At 48.2% G+C, this 26,914-nt stretch overlaps 1 protein-coding gene across 1 annotated transcript in view; it reads right to left on the minus strand.

Annotated features, from left to right (window-relative positions):
- ACAD9 (acyl-CoA dehydrogenase family member 9) overlaps positions 1-26,914 on the minus strand; it is a 188,178-nt gene that overhangs the window by 107,515 nt on the left and 53,749 nt on the right. The window contains exon 3 of the mRNA XM_063940592.1: positions 2,705-2,806. Coding sequence (XP_063796662.1) covers positions 2,705-2,806 — 102 coding nt within the window. The remainder of the gene's footprint in view (positions 1-2,704; positions 2,807-26,914) is intronic.

Here is a 26,914-nt window from a genome sequence, read left to right on the forward strand (position 1 = left end):
TCAATCACACTACGATCACCAGAACGAAGAAAAATCCTCGTAATGCCGTGAGTAAAATACCTAACTTTTGAGTAAAATAACTAAGCGCATGCGCTCTGCAAACAATGCGCATGCGCAGTAAGCGACTAATCGCAATATAGCGAAATTCGGCAACGAGCGAACAACTCGGAATGAGGGCCTTAAAGCAAAGCAGACTGAGCAATGGTAGTTACACATCCTGAGAATATCCAAAACCACTTTTACAGCGCCAGCTTTGAACACAGGTTATTGCACATGAACATGCATAACCCATGTTCCTGTGCAGTGTAAAAGGGCCCGGTTGGAATAATCCAGGTCGAGTGCCCCGGTATTCCAACCCGGGTAGCTTGCAGGTTCGAACACAGGTTTAACCCGGCTCGCTGTGCTGTGTAAACGGGAAGCTGGATCGATGCAACCCGTTTCCTGTTCTCCCTATGTGGACGGGCGGCGCTTGAAGATCATGTGATCTCCAAGTCACGCCGCGTCACTACTGATGTCACCAACCTGGCAATATGCCGGGTTGGAAACTGCGGCGGAGAGGGGCCTGAGGCGGGTTGCAGCCAGGAAGCACCTGTGTCAGGCTCCCGGGTGCGAACACGCCTCATTCGGTGTAAAAGGGGTACAAGTCAATAACTATCTGAATTTGCTACAGTTCTTTAAAAGACAAATAATCCTTTTCCCCTTAAAGAAAAGCGGATACTAGTGGTTCAGAGAAATAAGATGTGAACAATTATCAAAATAATTAGAAATGCTTACATAAAAACCAACAATATAATCAGGATTTGATGAACTACATGTTGTATAAAAAAACTTGAACTACAGATGTGCCCTCATACACTTTTGCAGTAGTCAAGCCAAACATCCCCTCTCGACGCAGCATGTCCTGTGCAACTTAGCTTGCACAGAGCGTCTTTTATGCTCCAATGTGCATCTTAATAGCAGTGTGATGCAACAAAACGAAGAATGCACTGATTTGATATGCGACACTTGTACATACAGTATGTATGCAACAGAGTCTGAATCTGTATATGAAATGTTACAATGCAACGGATGCAGCTTTTTTTTTCAAGCCAAGTTCCATTGTGCTTCGTATGCAGACTCAGACACAGTCGCACAGATTTACAAGTGTCAACTATTAATCAGTGCAGTCTTGTGAAGCGGTTTTATCACATCCAATTGTAACCAAGACACACATTCAATCTAAAAAGATATGTACTGTAAATAGAAGCTACATTGTTCATCACAGATCACTGGCTCCGCATGGTGTACTGAAGGGGATCCGGTCTCTAGATCAACAAGACTTAGGTCGACCACTAGTGGTCGACAGTAAGCAGGTCGACATGGTTTCTAGGTCAACATGTACTAGGTTGACATGACAATAGATCGACATGAATTTTTCAAAAAAAATTCTTCATTTTTTGAACTTTTTCATACTTTACAATCCACGTGGACTACAATTGGGAACATTAACCTGCTCGAGCGAAGCGGTGCACTAATTGGGGTTCTCTGTCACTCTACGAAGTAAACGACACCAAACCAATGTAAAAAACTCATGTCGACCTAGTACATGTCGACAGAGTCCCCGTCGACCTAGAAACCATGTCGATCTACTTACTGTCGACCAATAGTGGTCGACCTAGACACTGTTGACCTAAGTCTATTCTATCTAACATACCACACCCATATTGAAGTTAGGTGTATGAGGACATATCTGTATGCAGACATACATCTCAAAAAATATCAGTTCACCTATTATGTTCCACCTTTTACCATTCCTCTATCCTGCTCACCAGTGGACAGTCTTACAAGCTGTTAGCGGCCAGTTTCCTCAGTAAAAGTGGGGACTGTCATTAGCAGTGCATGCATGTGGTTGAGCACAGGGAAGGAACATAATGGGTCACCATAGAGAAGACCAGACAAAAACTACTGATCAGAACCAGTTATAATAAAATGGGATTCCATAGTTTAAGCGTTAAGCAAGATATGAAGATCCCACTGTAAGGTTTAATCACAGGTGGAAACAAAAGCCAGGACTGGTTCTAGATTACAGTGACTCTGAAGACATCTAGATTCTATATACACTACTCTGTTTCCCAAGTTCACCATGTAGGCAGCGGTTCCGGTATGAATGGTCGACCATGTTATGGTCGACAGTCATTAGGTCGACCACTATTGGTCGACATTGACATGGTCGACATGGACACATGGTCGACACATGAAAATGGTCGACACATGAAAAGGTCGACATGAGGTTTTTTTTACTTTTTTTGGTGTCGTTTTTTGCGTAAAGTGACTGGGAACCCCAATTAGTGCACCGCTTCGCTCGCCATGCTTCGGGCATGGTGCCTTCGCTCCGCTACCGCTTCGCTCGGCACAGATTACCGTTCCAATCGTAGCCCACGTGGATCGTAAAGTATGGACAAGTTCCCCAAAAGAAAAAAGTTAAAAAACTCATGTCGACCTTTTCATGTGTCGACCTTTCATGTGGCGACCATTTTCATGTGTCGACCATGTATCCATGTCGACCATGTCAATGTCGACCAATAGTGGTCGACCTAATGACTGTCGACCATAACATGGTCGACCATGTGAACAGATACCGTAGGCAGCAGAAACAAGTTTCTTTTAGATTCTCAGCATACAGATAAAACAAGAGCAAAACTCTGCTACAAATACAAATGCTTACCATATTCTTCAGGAATCTGCATGCCAAACAGGCCGAGGTCCTTCAACCCTTTCAATGTTTCAGGAGGGATTTTAGCATTATGATCGATCGCTTTAGAATCAACTGCAAATACAAGATTTTATATGTAAAAACGTCAAACAGAGATATTGAACCAAATAGTTCAAATATCTCAAACAAAAGATCTTTTCAGAAACACTACTTTGTATAAAAGGAATATAAGCTGTTGTCTAATGCATATACACATAAAAACTTATAAATTCACACTGTTGTTTAATAGATTAAGGCCCGTACACAATAGGCGATTTTGTAAGCAATATCACTCATTTTTACACTCCTGAGCGACATTGTTTACAATATCGCTGAGTGTATATGCTGCCGTAGATGGACAACGCGCTCCCAGGGATCATTAACGACCCCCTCTGTTGTCTGTACACACAGCTCAATCTGACGATATCGTCAGATGCTGCATATTCAGGCCGCCCGCGGCATGACGTCACTGTGCAATATCGCATAGTGTGTATGCACAATGTCGTTGGGCCAGCACGGGAGGGGAAACACTAGGCAATATCGTTGCTGGAGCGAATCGCCTAGCGTGTGCAGGCCTTTAGACTAGTCTAATGTGTGCAGTGTATATCTAATCAGTCAGCCAAGCTGCAAACCTAAACAGAAGGTAACATGCATTTCCATATTAAAAACAAAATGTAACAGTCCATAAACGACATATGAGCCATGGAATAGTTGAGCTTCCATATTAAAACTATAAAGATGTTACACAGTAATACCATTTACAGTTAATATACTGTAAGATGAAGATATGCAATAGGGATTACTTGTAAACCGTATGTTACGCATTTAATCAAATTATTTTGACACATCTATCATAGGATCATAAAATGCAAAGATAATAAAAATCACTGCAGAGAAAATAGGATTTTAATACCTACCGGTAAATCCTTTTCTCTTAGTCCGTAGAGCAGGCTTTTTCAACCAGTGTGCCGTGGCACACTAGTGTGCCGCGACCAGTTGCAAGGTGTGCCGCGGAGCCAGAGCAGCTTCCTGCACCTTCAGAGTGAACTGTTGGCCCGGGCTCTTCTTAGAGGATCAGTTGTGCAAAAGTCGTGACCTATGCCTTGATGACGCGGCGGTGTGATATCATAGGTCATGGTCGCTCAATCTTACCACCCAGCCAGCCCACCCGCCTGTTTACACATCTTCCAGTTCCTGCCTGCATCCACAGCTTTCCTTGCCCACCACATCCCCACTAGCCCGACTGCTCGCTGCTCAGTATTCGCAGCACTCCACTATGAACAACCCCCACCACTGAGGGACAGGGAGGAGGACAGCTGACCGGTAGGGGCTAATATTTGTTATGTTATTTCTCCTGTAGGGAGCAATAGGATTTATGGGGGGGAACAGTGTGAATAATTCATGTGGGGAGCAATAGGATTTATGTGGGGAGAGATATGATTGATTTATGTGTGAGCAACATGATCTATGTGGGGAGTAATGTAATTGTTTTTCCTGTGTGGGCCAATGTATGTGTGGATTCTCTTTTTACTGTGAGGGCCAATGTGTGGTTTTTTTTGTGTGTTTTTTTTTTGGGGGGGGGACTGATGGTGTGCCTTGGCAATTTTAAAATATTGGGGGTCATTCAGAGTGGTTCGCTCGTTGCCGATTTTCGCAACGGAGCGATTAAGGCAAAAATGCGCATGCGCACGGTACGCAGTGCGCATGCGGTTAGTATTTTAGCTCAAAACTTAGTAGATTTACTCACGTCCTAACGAAGACTTTTCATCGTTGAAGTGATCGGAGTACGATTGACAGGAAGTGGGTGTTTCTGGGCGGAAACTGGACGTTTTCTGGGAGTGTGTGGAAAAACGCAGGCGTGTCAGGGAAAAACGCGGGAGTGTCTGGAGAAACGGGGGAGTGGCTGGCCGAACGCTGGGCGTGTGTGACGTCAAACCAGGAACGAAACTGACTGAGCTGATCGCTATTTGTAAGTCTCAAGCTACTCAGAAACTGCTAAGAAATTTCTATTCGCAATTCTGCTAATCTTTTATTCGCAATTCTGCTAAGCCAAGATACACTCCCAGAGGGCGGCGGCTTAGCGTTTGCAATGCTGCTAAAAGCAGCTAGCAAACGAACAACTCAATCACCCCCATTGTTTGGTGTGCCGCGAGTAAAATAAGGTTGAAAATCACTGTCGTAGAGGATGCTAGGGACACTTCAAGAACCATGGGGTATAGACAGGATCCGCAAGAGACATGGGCACTTTAAGACTTTAAAAGGGGTGTGAACTGGCTCCTCCCTCTATGCCCCTCCTCCAGACTCCAGTTATAGGAACTGTGCCCAGGGAGACGGACATTGAGGAAAGGATTTATTTTGACTTAAACTAAGGTGAGATACATACCAGCTCACACCTCAAATAAGCCATACAACATGGCATTTAATCCAACGCATGCAACGGCATGAATAACGACAGCAACAGGCTATAAACGCAACACAACACGTGTGTAACCATAACCAATAACTGCAGATACAGTACGCACTGGGACGGGCGCCCAGCATCCTCTACGGACTAAGAGAAAAGGATTTACCGGTAGGTATTAAAATCCTATTTTCTCCTACGTCCTAGAGGATGCTGGGGACACTTCAAGAACCATGGGGTTTATACCAAAGCTCAAGAACGGGCGGGAGAGTGCGGATGACTCTGCAGCATCGATTGACCAAACAAGAGGTCCTCCTTAGCCAGGGTATCAAACTTGTAAAACTTTGCAAAAGTGTTTGAACCCGACCAAGTAGCTGCTCGGCAAAGCTGTAAACCCGAGATCCCCCTGGCAGCCGCCCAGGATGAGCCCACCTTTCTGGTAGAATGGGCCTTCACAGCTTTCGGTAACGGCAATCCAGCCGTAGAATGAGCTTGCTGAATCGTATTACAGATCCAGCGTGCAATAGTCTGCTTGGAAGCAGGAGCCCCAATCTTGTTGGGATCATACAGAACAAACAGAGCCTCCGTTTTCCTAATCTGAGCCGTTCTGGCTACATAAATTTTCAAAGCTTTGACCACATCTAGAGACTTCGATTCCGCTAAGGCGTCAGTAGCCACTGGCACCACAATAGGTTGGTTCATGTGAAACGATGACACCACTTTCGGCAGAAATTGCTGACGAGTTCGCAACTCTGCTCTATCTTCATGGAAGATCAAATAGGGGCTCTTGTGAGACAAAGCCGCTAATTCAGACACCCGCCTTGCAGAGGCCAAGGCCAACAGCATGATCACTTTCCAAGTGACGAATTTCAACTCTACCTTTCATAAAGGTTCAAACCAATGAGATTGCAGGAACTGCAACACCACGTTAAGATCCCATGAAGCCACCAGGGGCACAAAGGGAGGTTGGATGTGCAACACGGGATGAATATATTTTTTGCTGGTTCATATGATTTTGGGAAGTGGATTGTATGTAGACTATCTCGCTGTGGTGGAGTTGGAGTGAAAGATACCTTTCAGCGCACATAGGGCCCAAACTAAAGGTGAGCTTTACACCAATGAGACGAATAGAGATATTGGGTTGGAACATATTAATGGTGAAGATTTGAAAGAAAATAAGATTTTACTTACCGGTAAATCTATTTCTCGTAGTCCGTAGTGGATGCTGGGGACTCCGTAAGGACCATGGGGATTAGACGGGCTCCGCAGGAGACAGGGCACTTTAAGAAAGAATTTGGATACTGGTGTGCTATGGCTACTCCCTCTATGTCCCTCCTCCAGACCTCATTTAGAGAAACTGTGCTTGGAAGAGCTGACGGTACAAGGAAAGGATTTTGGAATCCAGGGCTAGACTCATACCAGTCACACCAATCACACCGCATAACTTGTGATAAACTTACCCAGTTAACAGTATGAACAACAATGGAGCATCAAATAAACCCTGATGCAACCAAACATAACCCTTATTTAAGCAATAACTAAGTATTGCAGAAGAAGTCCGCACTTGGGACGGGCGCCCAGCATCCACTGCGGACTACGAGAAATAGATTTACCGGTAAGTAAAATCTTATTTTCTCTAACGTCCTAGTGGATGCTGGGGACTCCGTAAGGACCATGGGGATTATACCAAAGCTCCCAAACGGGCGGGAGAGTGCGGATGACTCTGCAGCACCGAATGAGCAAACACAAAGTCCTCCTCAGCCAGGGTATCAAACTTATAAAACTTTGCAAAAGTGTTTGAACCTGACCAAGTAGCCGCTCGGCAAAGCTGTAATGCCGAGACCCCTCGGGCAGCCGCCCAAGAAGAGCCCACCTTCCTTGTGGAGTGGGCTTTTACTGATTTTGGTAGCGGCAATCCAGCCGCAGAATGAGCCTGCTGAATCGTGTTACAGATCCAGCGAGCAATAGTTTGCTTTGAAGCAGGAGCACCCAGCTTGTTGGGTGCATACAAGATAAACAACGACTCAGGTTTTCCTGACTCTAGCCGTTCTGGCTACATAAACCTTCAAAGCCCTGACCACATCTAGTTACTCTGAATCCTCCAAGTCACGAGTAGCCACAGGCACCACAATAGGTTGGTTCATATGAAAGGATGACACCACTTTTGGCAGTAATTGTGGACGGGTCCGCAATTCTGCCCTGTCCATATGGAAAACCAGATAGGGGCTTTTATGTGACAAAGCCGCTAATTCTGACACACGCCTAGCTGAAGCCAAGGCCAATAACATGACCACCTTCCATGTGAGAAATTTTAACTCCACGGTTTTGAGTGGCTCAAACCAGTGTGACTTCAGGAAACTCAACACCACGTTAAAGATCCCAAGGTGCCACAGAAGGCACAAAAGGAGGCTGAATATGCAGCACTCCCTTTACAAACGTCTGGACTTCCGGAAGAGAAGCCAGTTTTTTTAAAAAGAAAATGGATAGGGCCAAAATCTGGACCTTAATGGAACCCAATTTTAGGCCAAAAGTCACTCCCGACTGTAGGAAGTGAAGGAAACGGCACAGCTGGAATTCCTCATTAGGAGCATTCCGGGCCTCACACCAAGCAACATATTTTCGCCATATACGGTGATAATGTTTAGCCGTCACGTCCTTCCTAGCCTTTATCAGCGTAGGAATAACCTCATCCGGAACGCCTTTTTCTGCTAGGATCCGGCGTTCAACCACCATGCCGTCAAACGCAGCCGCGGTAAGTCTTGGAACAGACAGGGCCTCTGTTGCAACAGGTCCTGTCTTAGAGGCAGAGGCCATGGGTCCTCTGTGAGCATTTCTTGCAGCTCTGGATACCAAGTCCTTCTTGGCCAATCCGGAACAATGAGTATTGTTCTCACTCCTCTTTTTCTTATGATTCTCAGCACCTTGGGTATGAGAGGAAGAGGAGGAAATACATAAACCGACTGGAACACCCACGGTGTCACTAGTGCGTCTACATCTATCGCCTGAGGGTCTCTTGACCTGGCGCAATACCTCTGTAGCGTTTTGTTGAGGCGGGATGCCATCATGTCCACCTGTGGCAGTTCCCACCGACTTGCAATCTGCGCGAAGACTTCTTGATGAAGTCCACACTCTCCCTGGTGGAGGTCGTGCCTGCTGAATAAGTCTGCTTCCCAGTTGCCCACTCCCGGAATGAACACTGCGGACAGTGCTCTTACGTGATTCTCCGCCCAGCGAAGAATTCTGGTGGCTTCCGCCATCGCCACCCTGCTCCTTGTGCCGCCTTGGCGGTTTACATGAGCCACTGCGGTGATGTTGTCTGACTGAATCAGCACCGATTGGTCGCGAGGGTCTCCGCTTGACTTAGGGCGTTGTATATGGCCCTTAGTTCCAGGATGTTGATGTGAAGGCAAGTCTCCTGACTTGACCACAGACCTTGGAAATTTCTTCCCTGTGTGACTGCCCCCCACCCTCGGAGGCTTGCATCCGTGGTCACCAGGACCCAGTCCTGAATGCCAAATCTGCGGCCCTCGAGAAGGTGAGCACTCTGCAGCCACCACAGAAGAGACACCCTGGCCCTGGGGGATAGGGTGATCAGCCGATGCATCTGTAGATGTGGACCACTTGTCCAACAGATCCCATTGAAAGGTCCTCGCATGGAACCTGCCGAAGGGAATGGCCTTGTATGATGCCACCATCTTTCCCAGGACTCGCGTGCAGTGATGCACAGACACCTGTTTTGGTTTTAATAGGTCTCTGACCAGTGTCATGAGCTCCTGAGCCTTCTCCATCGGGAGATAAACCCTCTTCTGGTCTGTGTCCAGAATCATGCCCAGGAAGGGCAGACGAGTCGTAGGAATCAACTGCGACTTTGGAATATTTAGAATCCAGCGGTGCTGTTGTAACACTTCCCGAGAGCGTGCTACGCTGATCAGCAACTGCTCTCTGGACCTCGCCTTTATGAGGAGATCGTCCAAGTATGGGATAATTGTGACCCCTTGCTTTCGCAGGAGCACCATCATTTCCGCCATTACCTTGGTAAATATTCTCGGTGCCGTGGACAGACCAAACGGCAACGTCTGGAATTGGTAAGGACAATCCTGTACCACAAATCTGAGGTACGCCTGATAAGGTGGATAAATGGGGACATGAAGGTATGCATCCTTTATGTCCAGAGACACCATAAAATCCCCCCCTTCCAGGCTTGCGATGACCGCTCTGAGCGATTCCATCTTGAACTTGAACCTTTTCAGGTAAATGTTCAGGGATTTTAAATTCAATATGGGTCTGACCGAACCGTCCGGTTTCGGTACCACAAACATGGTCGAATAATAACCCTTTCCTTGTTGAAGGAGGGGAACCTTGACCACCACCTGCTGAAGATACAATTTGTGAATTGCAGCTAACACTATTTCCCTCTCTAAGGGGGAAGCTGGCAGGGCCGATTTGAGGTATCGGTGAGGGGGCATCTCTTCGAATTCCAGCTTGTATCCCTGAGACACAATCTCTATCGCCCAGGGATCCACCTGGGAGTGAACCCACATGTAGCTGAAATGTCGGAGACGCGCCCCCACCGGGCCTAGCTCCGCCTGAGGAGCCCCAGCGTCATGCGGTGGATTTAGTGGAAGCCGGGGAGGACTTCTGTTCCTGGGAACTAGCTGTGTTATGCAGCCTCTTTCCTTTGCCCCTGCCTCTGGCAAGAAAGGACGCACCTCAGACTTTCTTGCTCTTTTGTGATCGAATTTGGTAATACGGTGCTTTCTTAGGTTGTGAGGGAACATACGGCAAAAAATTTGACTTTCCAGCAGTAGCTGTGGAGACCAGGTCCGAGAGACTGTCCCCAAACTCCTCCTCACCCTTGTAAGGTAAAACCTCCATGTGCCTTTTTGAGTCGGCATCGCCTGTCCATTGCCGAGTCCACAGGACCCTTCTGGCAGAAATCGAAATTGCATTTATTCTAGAGCCCAGAAGGCTAATGTCTCTTTGAGCATCTCTCATATATAGGACAGCGTCTTTTATATGCCCCAGGGTCATTACTATAGTATCCTTGTCTAAGGTATCAAGTTCCTCTGATAAGGTATCCGTCCATGCTGCTACAGCACTTCACACCCAGGCCGACGCAATTGCCGGCCTTAGTAAGGTACCTGAATGTGTATAAATGGACTTCAGGGTACTCTCCTGCTTCCTATCCGCAGCATCTTTAAGGGTGGCCGTATCCTGTGACGGCAGGGCTACCCTCCTGGATAAGCGTGTTAGAGCTTTGTCCACCCTAGGGGATGATTCCCAGCGTAACCTGTCCGATGGCGGGAAGGGATACGCCATAAGCATCCTCTTGGAAATCTGCAGTTTTAAATCTGGAGATTCCCAAGCCTTTTCACATAACTCATTTAGCTCATGTGAGGGGGGAAAGGTCACCTCCTGCCTTTTCTCCCCATACATATGAACCCTCTTGTCAGGGACTGGGGTTTCCTCTGTGATGTGCAACACATCCTTTATTGCTATAATCATATAACGGATGGCTTTAGCCAATTTAGGCTGTAACTTTGCATCATCGCCATCGACACTGGAGTCAGAATCCGTGTCGATATCTGTGTCAACAATTTGGGATAGTGGGCGCTTCTGAGACCCTGACGGCCTCTGCGACATAGGATCAGGCATGGGCTGAGACCCCGACTGTCCTAAGGTTTCAGCTTTATCCAACCTTTTATGCAAGGAATTAACATTATCATTTAAAACCTTCCACATATCCATCCAATCAGGTGTCGGCACTGTCGGCGGCGATCCCACATTCATTTGCTCCCGCTCTGCTTCCACATAGCCTTCCTCGTCAAACATGTCGACACAAGCGTACCGACACACCACACACATACAGGGGATGCTCTTTTTGAAGACAGTTCCCCCACAAGGCCCTTTGGAGAGACAGAGAGAGAGAGTATGCCAGCACACACCCCAGCGCTATATGTCCCAGGAATCACACAGTAACTTAGTGTTAACCCAGTAGCTGCTGTATATAAAGCTTTTGCGCCTAATTTATGTGCCCCCCCCTCTCTTTTTACCCTCTTCTACCGTGTTTCTGCAGGGGAGAGCCTGGGGAGCTTCCTCTCAGCGGAGCTGTGGAGAGAAAATGGCGCTGGTGAGTGCTGAGGAAGAAGCCCCGCCCCCTCAGCGGCGGGCTTCTGTCCCGCGTTTCTGTGTAAAATAATGGCGGGGGCTCATGCATATATACAGTGCCCAACTGTATATATGCTTACTTTTTGCCAAGAGGTTCCTAATTGCTGCCCAGGGCGCCCCCCCTGCGCCCTGCACCCTACAGTGACCGGAGTATGTGGGTTTAATGTGGGAGCAATGGCGCACAGCTGCAGTGCTGTGCGCTACCTCAGTTTGAAGACTGGAGTCTTCTGCCGCCGATTTTGAAGTTTTCTTGCTTCTGTCACCGGCTTCTGTCTTCCGGCTCTGCGAGGGGGACGGCGGCGCGGCTTCGGGATCGGACGACAAAGGGTGAGATCCTGTGTACGATCCCTCTGGAGCTAATAGTGTCCAGGAGCCTAAGAAGCAGGACCTATCTTCAGTGAGTAGGGCTGCTTCTCTCCCCTCAGTCCCACGCTGCAGAGAGTCTGTTGCCAGCAGATCTCTCTGAAAATAAAAAAACCTAACAAAATACTTTCTTATAGCAAGCTCAGGAGAGCTCACTAAGTAGCACCCAGCTCGTCCGGGCACAGATTCAAACGGAGGTCTGGAGGAGGGACATAGAGGGAGGATCCAGAGCACACCAGTATCCAAATTCTTTCTTAAAGTGCCCTGTCTCCTGCGGAGCCCGTCTATTCCCCATGGTCCTTACGGAGTCCCCAGCATCCACTAGGACCTTAGAGAAACCTTTATAGGAACATAGGGCTTTGCCCACAGGTCAGTGTTGGACCTAATGTGTTAAGAAAAGTGAATTGAAAATTGAATGCATACATGGTCCCAACATCTCTTTACTTTTTGAGGATATCTGTATTTGGAGGCCTGCGGAAGGATATACACTTACGTAGAAAACAGTGCTTGGGAAACATTCCATTTTATTCATTCTGATTGTATTAAGAAAGTAGTGCTCTTAGGATCGGAGCCCGAGCTGTTGTTGGGGCGCAAGTTGCAATTGTCTATTGGATGTGCAGCACGTCTTTCACGAAAGTCTGAACTTCCGGAAGGGAGGCCAATTTTTTTTTAAAGAAAATTGACAAGGCCGAAATTTTGTACTTTAATTGAGCCTAACTTTAAGCCCGCATCCACACCTGCTTGCAGACAATGAAGAAAACGGCCTAGCTGAAATTCCTCCGTAGGAGCCTTCTTGGATACATATTTTCTCCAAATACGGTGATAATGTCTCGCCGTTACTTCTTTTCTAGCCTGAAGAAGTGTGGGAATGACTTCACTGGGAATACCCTTTCGGGCTAGGATCTGGTGTTCAACCTCCAGGCCATCAAACGAAGCCGCGGTAAGTCTTGGTACACGCACGGCCCCTGCTGTAACAGATCCTCTCGTAGAGGAAGAGGCCAGGGATCTCCTATGAGCAATTCCTGAAGATCTGGATACCAGGCCCTCCTTGGCCAGTCTGGAACAATGAGGATTGCATGAACCCTTGTTCTTCTTATGATCTATCACTTTTGGAATGAGTGGAATCGGAGGGAACACATATACTGACTGAAACACCCACGGTGTCACTAGGGCGTCCACCGCTATTGCTTGAGGGTCCCTCGACCTGGAACAATATCTCGGAAGTTTCTTGTTGAGGCGAGATGCCATCATGTTGATTTGAGGAATTCCCCAACGACTTGTCACTTCTGCAAAGACCTCTTGATGAAGACCCCACTCTCCTGGATGGAGATCGTGTCTGCTGAGGAAGTCTGCTTCCCAGTTGTCCACACCTGGAATGAAGACCGCTGACAGAGCGCTTACATGCCTTTCCACCCAGCGGAAAACTTTTGAGCCCTCTGCCATTGCCGCTCTGCTCTTCGTTCTGCCCTGGCGGTTTATGTACGCCACTGCTGTTATGTTGTCCGACTGAATCAGGACGGGCAGATCGCGACGAAGATGTTTCGCTTGTAGAAGGCCGTTGTAAATGGCCTTTAATTCAAGAATGTTTCTGTGTAGACAAGCTTCCTGGCTTGACCATTTTCCCTGGAAATTTTCCCCCTGTGTGACTGCACCCCAGCCTCGGAGACTCGCATCCATGGTCACCAGGATCCAGTCCTGGATCCCGAACCTGCATCCCTCTAGGAGGTGAGAGCTGTGCAGCCACCACAGGAGTGAGATTCTGGTCTTGGAAGACAGGATTATCTGTCGGTGCATGTGCAGATGGGACCCGGACCACTTGTCCAACAGGTCCCACTGAAACACTCTGGCATGGAATCTGCCAAACTGAATGGCCTCGTAGGCCGCCACCATCTTCCCCAGCAACCGAGTGCATTTATGAATCGACACTCTTGCTGGTTTCAGAATCTGTTTGACTAGGTTCTGAATTCCTAGAGAGCCTTTTCCACTGGAAGAAAAACTCTCTGTATTTCCGTGTCCAGAATCATACCCAAGAACGACAGACGTGTCGTCAGAACCAACTGCGATTTTGGCAAGTTTAGGAGCCAACCATGTTGTTGCAGAATTGTCAGGGAGAGCGTAATGTACTGCAGTAATTGTTCCTTGGACCTCGCTTTTATCAGGAGATCGTCCAAGTACGGGATAATTGTGACTCCTTGCTTGCGCAGGAGAATCATTTCCGCCATAACTTTGGGGAAAATTCTCGGAGCCGTGGACAGACCAAACAGCAACGTCTGAAACTGATAATGGCAATCCTGCACTGCAAACCTCAGGTAAGCCTGATATGGAGGATAAATGGGAACATGCAAATAGGCATCCTTTATGTCTACCGACACCATAAAATCCTCCTCCTCCAGACTGGATATCACTGCCTGGAGAGATTCCATCTTGAATTTGAATTTCTGTAGGTAGAAATTGAGGGATTTGAGGTTCAGGATCGGTCTGACTGAGCAGTTTGGCTTCAGGACCACAAACAGGCTCAAATAGAAGCTTTCTCCCTGTTGCGACAAAGGAACCCTGACAATGACTTGATTTTGACACAATTTCCGTATTGCTTCGCATACCACCTCCCTGTCCGGAGAAGCTGGTAAGGCCGATTTGAAAAATTGGTGAGGGGGAACGTCTTGAAACTCTAGCTTGTACGCCTGGGACACTATTTCCAAAACCCATGGGTCTAGGGCCGAACGAGCCCAGAACTGACTGAAGAGTTTGAGACGTGCCCCCACCGGTGCGGACTCCCGCAGAGGAGCTCCAGTGTCATGCGGTGGATTTGGCAGAAGCCGGAGAGGACTTCTGCTCTTGGAAACTTGCCACAGCCGGTGACCTCTTTCCCTTTCCTTTTCCTCTAGAAGCAAGGAAGGAAGACCCTCGCCTTTTTTGAATTTATTGGGCCGAAAGGACTGCATCTGATAGTGGTGCATTTTCTTTTGTTGTGCAGGGACATAAGGTAAAAAGGATGACTTACCCGCGGAAGCCGTAGATACCAGGTCAGCGAGGCAGTCACCAAATAAGACACCACCTTTATACGGCAGAGACTCCATCGCCTTCTTAGAGTCAGCATCAGCATTCCATTGATGAATCCACAATGCTCTCCTAGCTGAGACTGCCATGGCATTGGCCCTTGATCCCAAAAGGCCAATATCCCTCGCGGCTTCCTTTACGTAGGCTGCAGTGTCCCTGATATAACCCAGCGTCCCTGATATAACCCAGCGTCAAAAAGAATGCTATCCCTATCCAGGGTATCTATCTCAGATGACAAGTTATCTGTCCATTTTTCAATAGTGCTACTCACCCACGCCGATGCAACGGCAGGTCTGAGCAGCGTACCAGTAGTGACATAAATGGATTTCAATGTATTTTCCTGCTTACGATACGCAGGTTCCTTTAGGGCTGCGGTGTCAGGGGACGGAAGCGCTACCTTTTTGGACAGCCGTGACAGGGCTTTGTCCACAGTGGGGGGTGACTCCCACTTTTCCCTATCCCCAGAGGGGAACGGATATGTCACCGGAATTCTCTTGGAAATCTGAAACTTCTTGTCAGGATTTTCCCAAACCTTTTCAAAAAGATTGTTCAGTTCATGAGAGGGAGGAAACGTTACCTGGTTTCTTTCCTTTAAACATACAGACCCTTGTATCAGGAACAGCAGGGTCCTCCGTGATATGCAACACGTCTTTTATCGCCACAATCATGTACTGAATGCTTTTAGCCAGTTTTGGATTTAATCTGGCATCACTATAGTCGACACTGGAGTCAGAGTCCGTGTCGGTATCCGTATCTGCTAACTTGGTAAATGACCGCTTTTGTGACCTCGAGGGGGTCTGAACTTGCGACAACACATCCTCCACGGATTTTTTCCATGCCTGGCTCTGAGACTCAGATTTATCTAATCTCTTATTTAACAAAGCCACATTCGCATTCAAAGCACTCAAAACATTTACCCATTCAGGAGTCGGCGGTGCCGACAGGGTCACTCCCACAGCCGTTTCTTTCCCTAATCCAGTCTCCTCCTGGGAAGAGCACTCAGCCTCAGACATGCCGACACACGTGTACCGACACCCACAAACACACTGGGCATATAGGGGACAGACCCACAGTAAAGCCTGTCAGAGAAACACAGAGGGAGTTTGCCAGCTCACAACCCAGCTCTTATCCCGGTTCTGAAATCCCTTATATAAAGCCTCAGACCCGTTAGCGCTTTTATAATTACATAAACAGCACCAAAATACCTGTGCCCTCCCTGTTTTGCACCCTGTTACTTGTACAGCAGTGTAGAGGAAGGACCAGCGTCTCTGCAGCTCTGTGAAGAGAAAATGGCGCTGATGAGAGCTGTGAGGGCTAAGCCCCGCCCCCTTAATGGCGCGCTTCAGCCCCACAATTTTTTAAAAATATTTATACTGGCGGGGGTTCGGATTTAGTGCCTAGGCACTTAAAAACCACATTGCCAGTCCATATTGAGGATTTTTATGAACAGGTCTCTGTCGTCTGCGAATACTTTTTTTCAATCACAATGCTGAGTATCAGTCAGGAAAATGCTATAAAAAGACATATCAAATGAAAAATAGGATTTTAAATTACCTATCGATAAATCCTTTTCTCGTAGTTCGCAGAGGATGCTGGGGGTCCACATTAGTACCATGGGGTATAGACGGGTCCACTAGGAGCAACTGGCACTTTCAGAGTTTGAGAGTGTGGGCTGGCTCCTCCTTCATGCCCCTCCTACCAGACTCAGTCTAGAAACCGTGCCCGAGGAGACGGACAACTTCGAGAGTAGGATTTTACAGATAGTGGCGTTATTCACACCAGCTCACACATACAAGGCACATCAAGCTAACCAGCCTGAAAAATCAGCAACGGCTGAACAAGATTACTTAGCCAAGTAACAAAACAGTACTTAACAAGAACAAAGCAGTACCGTGATAAACAACCACTGCAGGATCATGAAACACTGGGCAGGTGCCCAGCATCCTCTACGGACTACGAGACGAGGATTTACCGGTAGGTAATTAAAATCCTATTTTCTCTTACGTCCTAGAGGATGCTGGGGTCCACATTAGTAGCATGGGGATGTAAAAAAGCTCCCAGAACGGGAGGGAGAGCGCGGAGGCTCCTGCAGAACTGATTGACCAAACTTAAGGTCCTCAGAGGCCAAAGTATCGAACTTGTAAAACTAAGCAAACGTATTCGACCCAGACCAAGTAGCCGCTCGGCAAAGCTGTAAAGCCGAGACACCCCGGGCAGCCGCCCACGAAGAACACACCCTACGAGTAGAGTGGGCCTTAACAGACGTAGGACACGGCAATCCTGCCATAGAATATGCATGCTGGATAGTGAACCTGATCCAGCGAGAAATAGTCTGCTTAGAAGCAGGACACCCAATTTTCTTGGGATCATACAGGACAAACAGAGAGTCCGATTTTCTGTGACGAGCAGTCCTCTTCACATAGATTTTCAGAGCCCTTACAACATCCAAGGACTTTGATGAAATTGAGGAGTCAGTAGCCACTGGCACCACAATAGGTTGATTGATATGAAAAGCCGACACAACCTTCGGAAGGAACTGCTGACGTGTCCGGAGCTCAGCCCTATCTTCATGGAAGATCAAGTAGGGGCACTTACAAGACAAAGCCCCCAACTCCGACACATGTCTAGCAGAAGCTAAGGCCAACAAAGTTACAGCCTTCCACGTGAGAAACTCGACCTCAACCTCCGGTAGAGGCTCGAACCAATCCGATTGGAGGAACTGCAACACCACGTTAAGATCCCAGGGTGCCGTAGGTGGCACAAAGGGAGGCTGGATGTGCAGAACTCCTTTCAAGAAAGTCTGAACCTCAGGAAGGGAAGCCAGTTGTTTCTGGAAGAAAATGGATAGGGCCGAAATCTGGACCTTCACGGATCCCAACCTCAGGCCCATATCCACACCTGCTTGGAGGAAGAGGAGAAACCATCCCAGTTGAAACTCCACCATAGGAAACTTCTTGGATTCACACCAGGAGACATACTTTTTCCAAATGCAATGGTAATGTTTAGACGTTACTCCTTTCCCAGCCTGTATCAGGGTAGGAATAACCTTGCTCGGAATGCCCTTCCGAGCTAATATCTGGCATTCAACTTCCATGCCATCAAACGTAGCCGCGGTAAGTCTTGATAGGCGAACGGCCCCTGTTGCAGTAGGTCCTCCCGAAGAGGAAGAGGCCTCGGATCTTCTAGTAATCATCCGTGGTAAGAAGGACCCAGTCCTGAGTCCCGAACCTGCGGCCCTCCAGAAGGTGAGGCATTTGCAGCCACCAGAGGAGTGAAATCCTGGCTTACGGCGACAGACGTATCCTCTGGTGCATGTGTAGGTGAGATCCCCACCATTTGTCTAGGAGATCCAGTTGGAAGGACCGAGCATGAAACCTTCTGTACTGTAGAGCCTCGTAGGAGGCAACCATCTTCCCCAGAAGGCGAATGCACTGATGAACCGATACCCGGGTTGACTTCAGGACATCCCGGACCACTGTTTGAATCGGCAACGCTTTCTCCTCCGGCAGAAACACCCACTGCACTTCCATGTCGAGGATCATCCCCAGAAAAAAAAAACAAAAAAAAAAAAAAAAACAATCTCCTTGTCGGCTCCAAATGTGACTTTGGAAGGTTCAGGATCCAACCATGTTCCCTGAGCAGAAGAGTCGTGAGAACAATGGACTGCAACAACGTCTCCCGGGACGATGCCTTTATCAGATCGTCCAGATATGGGATTATGTTCACCTCCTGTCTGCGGAGAACCATCATCTCCGCCATCACTTTGGTGAACACCCTCTGTGCTGTCGAGAGGCCGAATTGCAGGGCCTGGAATTGAAAATGACAGTCCACCAGTGCGAATCGGAGATAAGCCTGATGCGGTGGCCAAATCGGAATGTGGAAGTACACATCCTTGATATCTAGAGATACCAGGAATTCCCCCTCCTCCAGACCTGAGATCACCGCCCTTAGAGACTCCATTTTGTACGTGAACTCCCTCAGAAAGGGGTTTAGTGATTTTAAGTTCAGAATGGGCCTGAACGAACCACAAAAATGTTCGACTAGTAACACTTGTTTTGCATCTGGGGAGGAACTGGTACAATAACCTGTGCCTCCACCAACTTCTGGATGGCTCCCTGTAAGGTAGCCCTGTCTGCCGGCAAAGCTGGCAAGCCTGATTTGAAGAACCGGTGAGGAGGGAGATCTTGAAACTCCAGCCGGTACCCCTGGGACACAATATCTTGAACCCAGGGATCCAGGCCGGACGACACCCAGACGTGACTGAAATGTCTGAGTCTCGTCCCTACCTCCAGGCCGCGCGGTCCACCGTCATGCTGAGGACTTTGGCGTACCTGAAGCAGGCTTCTGTTCCTGGGAACCTGCAGCAGCAGGTTCCTTGGATTTTGGTCGACCTCCTCTGAAGAAGGTGTTGGACGGTTTGGCCTTTCTTATTTTAGCAACCCGAAAGGACTGTGATGTAGCCGAAGAAAAAATAAGAATTTACTTACCGATAATTCTATTTCTCGGAGTCCGTAGTGGATGCTGGGGTTCCTGAAAGGACCATGGGGAATAGCGGCTCCGCAGGAGACAGGGCACAAAAAGTAAAGCTTTAGGATCAGGTGGTGTGCACTGGCTCCTCCCCCTATGACCCTCCTCCAAGCCTCAGTTAGGATACTGTGCCCGGACGAGCGTACACAATAAGGAAGGATTTTGAATCCCGGGTAAGACTCATACCAGCCACACCAATCACACTGTACAACCTGTGATCTGAACCCAGTTAACAGTATGATAACAGCGGAGCCTCTGAAAAGATGGCTCACAACAATAATAACCCGATTTTTGTAACTATGTACAAGTATTGCAGATAATCCGCACTTGGGATGGGCGCCCAGCATCCACTACGGACTCCGAGAAATAGAATTATCGGTAAGTAAATTCTTATTTTCTCTATCGTCCTAGTGGATGCTGGGGTTCCTGAAAGGACCATGGGGATTATACCAAAGCTCCCAAACGGGCGGGAGAGTGCGGATGACTCTGCAGCACCGAATGAGAGAACTCCAGGTCCTCCTTAGCCAGGGTATCAAATTTGTAGGATTTTACAAACGTGTTTGCCCCTGACTAAGTAGCCGCTCGGCAAAGTTGTAAAGCCGAGACCCCTCGGGCAGCCGCCCAAGATGAGCCCACCTTCCTTGTGGAGTGGGCATTTACATATTTTGGCTGTGGCAGGCCTGCCACAGAATGTGCAAGCTGAATTGTATTACACATCCAACTAGCAATAGTCTGCTTAGAAGCAAGAGCACCCAGTTTGTTGGGTGCATACAGGATAACAGCAAGTCAGTTTTCCTGACTCCAGCCGTCCTGGAACCTATATTTTCAGGGCCCTGACAACGTCTAGCAACTTGGAGTCCTCCAAGTCCTTAGTAGGCGCAAGGCACCACAATAAGCTGGTTCAGGTGAAACACTGACACCACCTTAGGGAGAGAACTGGGGACGAGTCCGCAGCTCTGCCCTGTCCGAATGGACAAACAGATATGGGCTTTTTTGAGAAAAAAACCACCAATTTGACACTCGCCTGGCCCAGGCCAGGGCCAAGAGCATGGTCACTTTTCATGTGAGATGCTTCAAATCCACAGATTTGACTGGTTTTAAACCAATGTGATTTGAGGAATCCCAGAACTACGTTGAGATCCCACAGTGCCACTGGAGGCACAAAAGGGGGTTGTATATGCAATACTCCCTTGACAAACTTCTGGACTTCAGGAACTGAAGCCAATTCTTTCTGGAAGAAAATTGACAGGGCCGAAATTTGAACCTTAATGGACCCCAATTTGAGGCCCATAGACACTCCTGTTTGCAGGAAATGCAGGAATCGACCGAGTTGAAATTTCTTCGTGGGGCCTTCCTGGCCTCACACCACGCAACATATTTTCGCCCCATGTGGTGATAATGTTGTGCGGTCACCTCCTTCCTGGCTTTGACCAGGGTAGGAATGACCTCTTCCGGAATGCCTTTTTCCCTTAGGATCCGGCGTTCCACCGCCATGCCGTCAAACGCAGCTGCGGTAAGTCTTGGAACAGACATGGTACTTGCTGAAGCAAGTCCCTTCTTAGCGGCAGAGGCCATAAGTCCTCTGTGAGCATCTCTTGAAGTTCCGGGTACCAAGTCCTTCTTGGCCAATCCGGAGCCATGAGTATAGTTCTTACTCCTCTACGTCTTATAATTCTCAGTACCTTAGGTATGAGAAGCAGAGGAGGGAACACATACACCGACTGGTACACCCACGGTGTTACCAGAACGTCCACAGCTATTGCCTGAGGGTCTCTTGACCTGGCGCAATACCTGTCCCGTTTTTTGTTCAGACGGGACGCCATCATGTCCACCTTTGGTATTTCCCAACGGTTCACAATCATGTTGAAAAACTTCCCGATGAAGTTTCCACTCTCCCGGGTGGAGGTCGTGCCTGCTGAGGAAGTCTGCTTCCCAGTTTCCATTCCCGGAATAAAACACTGCTGACAGTGCTATCACATGATTTTCCGCCCAGCGAAAAGTCCTTGCAGTTTTTGCCATTGCCCTCCTGCTTCTTGTGCCGCCCTGTCTGTTTACGTGGGCGACTGCCGTGATGTTTTTCCCACTGGATCAATACCGGCTGACCTTGAAGCAGAGGTCTTGCTAAGCTTAGAGCATTATAAAATTACCCTTAGCTCCAGTATATTTATGTGGAGAAAAATCTCCAGACTTGATCACACTCCCTGGAAATTTTTTCCTTGTGTGACTGCTCCCCAGCCTCTCGGGCTGGCCTCCGTGGTCACCAGCATCCAATCCTGAATGCCGAATCTGCGGCCCTCTAGAAGATGAGCACTCTGTAACCACCACAGGAGAGACACCCTTGTCCTTGGATATAGGGTTATCCGCTGATGCATCTGAAGATGCGATCCGGACCATTTGTCCAGCAGATCCCACTGAAAAGTTCTTGCGTGAAATCTGCCGAATGGAATTGCTTCGTAGGAAGCCTCTTTTCCTGGTTTTAGGAGGTTCCTGACTAGCTCGGATAACTCCCTGGCTTTCTCTTCCGGGAGAAACACCTTTTTCTGGACTGTGTCCAGAATCATCCCTAGGCACAGCAGACGTGTCGTCGGGAACAGCTGCGATTTTGGAATATTTAGAATCCACCCATGCTGTTGTAGCAGTATCCGAGATAGTGCTACTCCGACCTCCAACTGTTCCCTGGACTTTGCCCTTATCAGGAGATCGTCCAAGTAAGGGATAATTAAGACGCCTTTTCTTTGAAGAAGAATCATCATTTCGGCCATTACCTTGGTAAAGACCCGGGGTGCCGTGGACAATCCAAACGGCAGCGTCTGAAACTGATAGTGACAGTTCTGTACCACGAACCTGAAGTACCCTTAGTGAGAAGGGCAAATTTGGGACATGGAGGTAAGCATCCCTGATGTCCCGGGACACTATATAGTCCCCTTCTTCCTGGTTCGTTATCACTGCTCTGAGTGACTCCATCTTGATTTGAACCTTTGTAAGTGTTCAAATTTTTTTAGATTTAGAATAGGTCTCACCTAGCCTTCTGGCTTCAGTACCACAATATAGTGTGGAATAATACCCCTTTCCTTGTTGTAGGAGGGGTAATTTGATTATCACCTGCTGGGAATACAGCTTGTGAATTGTTTCCCATACTGCCTCCTTGTCGGAGGGAGACCTTGGTAAAGCAGACTTCAGGAGCCTGCGAGGGGGAAACGTCTCGACATTCCAATCTGTACCCCTGGGATACTTGTAGGATCCAGGGGTCCTGTACGGTCCCAGCGTCATGCTGAGAGCTTGGCAGAAGCGGTGGAAGGCTTCTGTTCCTGGGAATGGGCTGCCTGCTGCAATCTTCTTCCCTTTCCTCTATCCCTGGGCAGATATGACTCTTATAGGGACGAAAGGACTGAGGCTGAAAAGACGGTGTCTTTTTCTGCAGAGATGTGACTTAGGGTAAAAACGGTGGATTTTCCAGCAGTTGCCGTGGCCACCAGGTCCGATGGACCGACCCCAAATAACTCCTCTTCCTTTATACGGCAATACACCTTTGTGCCGTTTGGAATCTGCATCACCTGACCACTGTCGTGTCCATAAACATCTTGTGGCAGATATGGACATCGCACTTACTCTTGATGCCAGAGTGCAAATATCCCTCTGTGCATCTCGTATATATAGAAATGCATCCTTTAAATGCTCTATAGTCAATAAAATACTGTCCCTGTCAAGGGTATCAATATTTTTAGTCAGGGAATCCGACCAAGCCACCCCAGCTCTGCACATCCAGGCTGAGGCGATCGCTGGTCGCAGTATAACACCAGTATGTGTGTATATACTTTTTATGATATTTTCCAGCCTCCTGTCAGCTGGCTCCTTGAGGACGGCCCTATCTATAGACGGTACCGCCACTTGTTTTGATAAGCGTGTGAGCGCCTTATCCACCCTAAGGGGTGTTTCCCAACGCGCCCTAACTTCTGGCGGGAAAGGGTATACCGCCAATAATTTCTATCGGGGGGAACCCACGCATCATCACACACTTCCTTTAATTTATCTGATTCAGGAAAAACTACAGGTAGTTTTTTCACATCCCACATAATACCCTCTTTTGTGGTACTTGTAGTATCAGAAATATGTAACACCTCCTTCATTGCCCTTAAGATGTAACGTGTGGCCCTAAAGGGAAATACGTTTGTTTCTTCACCGTCGACACTGAAATCAGTGTCCGTGTCTGTGTCTGTCGACCGACTGAGGTAAAAGGACGTTTTAACGCCCCTGACGGTGTTTGAGACGCCTGGACAGGTACTAATTTGTTTGCCAGCCGTCTCATGTCGCCAACCGACCTTGCAGCGTGTTGACATTATCACGTAATTCCATAAATAAGCCATCCATTCCGGTGTCGACTCCCTAGAGAGTGACATCACCATTACAGGCAATTTGCTCCGCCTCCTCACCAACATCGTCCTCATACATGTCGACACACACGTACCGACATATAGCACACACACACAGGGAATGCTCTGATAGAGGACAGGACCCCACTAGCCCCTTGGGGAGACAGAGGGAGAGTTTGCCAGCATACACCAAAGCGCTATATTTTACAGGGATAGCCTTATAATAAGTGCTCCCTTATAGCTGCTTTTATAAAATCACAATTTCGCCAAATTTTGCCCCCCCTCTCTTGATTTAACCCTGTTTCTGTAGTGCAGTGCAGGGGAGAGCCTGGGAGCCTTCCTGACCAGCGGAACTGTGTGAGGAAATGGCGCTGTGTGCTGAGGAGATAGGCCCCGCCCCCTTTTCGGCGGGCTCGTCTCCCGCTTAAAAATGGATTCTGGCAGGGGTTAAATATCTCCATATAGCCCCGGAGGCTATATGTGAGGTATTTTTTGCCAAAAAAAGGATTTTCATTGCTGCCCAGGGCGCCCCCCCCAGCGCCCTGCACCCTCAGTGACTGCCGTGTGAAGTGTGCTGAGAGCAATGGCGCACAGCTGCAGTGCTGTGCGCTACCTTAAGAAGACTGAGGAGTCTTCTGCCGCCGATTCTGGACCTTCTTCTCTTTTCAGCATCTGCAAGGGGGCCGGCGGCGAGGCTCCGGTGACCATCCAGGCTGTACCTGTGATCGTCCCTCTGGAGCTAATGTCCAGTAGCCAAAGAAGCCAATCCATCCTGCACGCAGGTGAGTTCACTTCTTCTCCCCTAAGTCCCTCGATGCAGTGATCCTGTTGCCAGCAGGACTCACTGTAAAATAAAAAAACCTAAGCTAAACTTTTCTAAGCAGCTCTTTAGGAGAGCCACCTAGATTGCACCCTTCTCGGCCGGGCACAAAAACCTAACTGAGGCTTGGAGGAGGGTCATAGGGGGAGGAGCCAGTGCACACCACCTGATCCTAAAGCTTTACTTTTTGTGCCCTGTCTCCTGCGGAGCCGCTATTCCCCATGGTCCTTTCAGGAACCCCAGCATCCACTAGGACGATAGAGAAAGGTTTCTTCGTAGCAGGTGCAGCTGAGGGGAGAAGAGGTGACTTACCCACTGTAGCCGGCTCCCTGCTTGCTAGGGGGGGACTGTGACTCTCTCGCCACTGATCTTCTGGTTCTGTAACGGGGTGGCGGCATGCTGCAGGGGTGAGCGATCCCATGTGGCGGGGGATGTTCTATCCCCTCAGGAGCTCATTGTCCTGTCAGCGGAGACAGTGGCTCAGAACCCGCAGGGCGGACACTACTCCTCTCCCTTAGAACCATGATGCAGGGAGGCTGTGCCAGCAGCATCCCTGTAAAATAATAATCTCTAAAATAAACTTTTACTAAAGAAGCTCTGTAGAGCTCCCCTAGCTGTGACCAGCTCCTCCAGGCACATTTTCTAAACGGAGTCTGGTAGGAGGGGCATAGAGGGAGGAGCCAGCCCACACTCTCAAACTCTTAAAGTACCAATGGCTCCTAGTGAACCCGTCTATACCCCATAGTACTAATGTGGACCCCAGCATCCTCTAGGACGTAAGAGAAATACCGTTATCAACGGTAAGTTCTTACCGTAACGTATATTTCTCTGACAGGGTCCACAGGTTATCCACAGGATAACAATGGGATTTCCCAAAGCAGTTTAGTGGTGGGAACGCTCCTAATGCACAGGAGAATCCTTCGCTCGAATTCAGCATCGTGAGAGGCAAAGGTATCCAAGGCATAATGTCTTAATGAATGTGTAAACGGAAGACCATATTGCTGCCTTACATACCTGTTCTGTTTAAGCACCACATTGTGCTACCCATGAAGGATCTACCTTACGAGTAGAGTGAACAGAGACATTAGCCGGAACAGGGAGATCAGCTTGAGAATATGCGTCGTCATCTGAAGCTATCTTGCCAGCAGGCCATCCTCTCTTGTGAAATCCATAGATAATGAAGAGAGAATCTGCTTTAATGACGACACTGGTACAATCCACGTAGATCCTTAATGCACGGATCACGTCCAGCGATGCATCTTCCGCAGTAAGGCCCAGAACCTAAAATGCCGGGATAACAATTTCTTTGTTAAGGTGAACTTAGCCATCTCCTTAGGAAGATACCCAGATTTAGTTCTGAGAACTGCTTTATCTGGATAAACAATCAGAAACGGGGATCAACATGACAATGCCCCTAAGTCAGATATTCTTCTAGCGGACGCCCTAGTCAGTAGAAAAGACACTTTAGCTGTCAACCATTTATGATCCATTTTAATAAGTGTTTCAAATGGGGCAACTTGGAAGGGCTTTCAGGACTAAACAAGTCCCACGGCACTGTAGGAGGAACAACCAGAGGCTGAATGCGCAGCATACCCTGGAAAAAAGTACGCACATCCTGTAAGTTGGTCATTTACTTTTGGAACCCTACAGTCAATGCCGACCCTTGCTATCTCAAGGAAGCCATCCATTCCTGCCTGAAGGAACACTAAGACCCTGGAAACTCTGAAAGATTTAGGGTCCAATTTTCTTTCACTGCACCAATGAATATAGGCTTGCCATATTTGGTGATAAATGCGAGCTAAGGCAGGTTTCCTTGCTCTGAACACTGTTTGAATTACCTGTTGAAAATATCCTCTTGACCTCAGGATAGAGGTTTCAAAGGCCACGCTGTCAAAGACAGTCGATTCAGATGTCTGTGATAACCAGGACCCTGCGTTAATAGGTCTGGATGTTGAGGGAGCAGAAGTAGAGCATCCATTGCCATTCTCTGCTGGTTTTCCTGTTTTAACTTTCTCACCGCCCTGGGTAATAGGATAATTGGAGAAAAACCCATCCACCAGACGAAAGTTCCATCTCACCGATAAGGCATCCACAAAGATCGCTCTGGGATCCTTTGTTCTTGACCCGTATGTGATCACTTTGTTGCTTAACCAAGATGTTTTGGGATATATCTCCGGCAAGCACCTCTTGTTTACTAGAGTCCGGAAGATCTCTGGGTGTAGAGCCCATTCACTTCCCTGATTGGTGTTTCGACTTGAGAAAGTCCGCTTCCCCGTTTAGGAATCCCGGAATAAAAACGGCGGACAAGGTTGGATGATGAAGTTCTGCCCACTTTAGTATGTGACTTACCATCTTCATCACTTTTCTGCTGCGAGTTCCTCCCTGATGTTGAACTACACTACTGCCGTCGCATTGTCCGAGCGGAACTGGACTGGTTTTCCCCGAAGACTGTCCCGTGCCTACACCGGTGCCTTGTA

Source organism: Pseudophryne corroboree, chromosome 9, assembly GCF_028390025.1.
Source record: "Pseudophryne corroboree isolate aPseCor3 chromosome 9, aPseCor3.hap2, whole genome shotgun sequence".
Taxonomy (NCBI): domain Eukaryota; kingdom Metazoa; phylum Chordata; class Amphibia; order Anura; family Myobatrachidae; genus Pseudophryne; species Pseudophryne corroboree.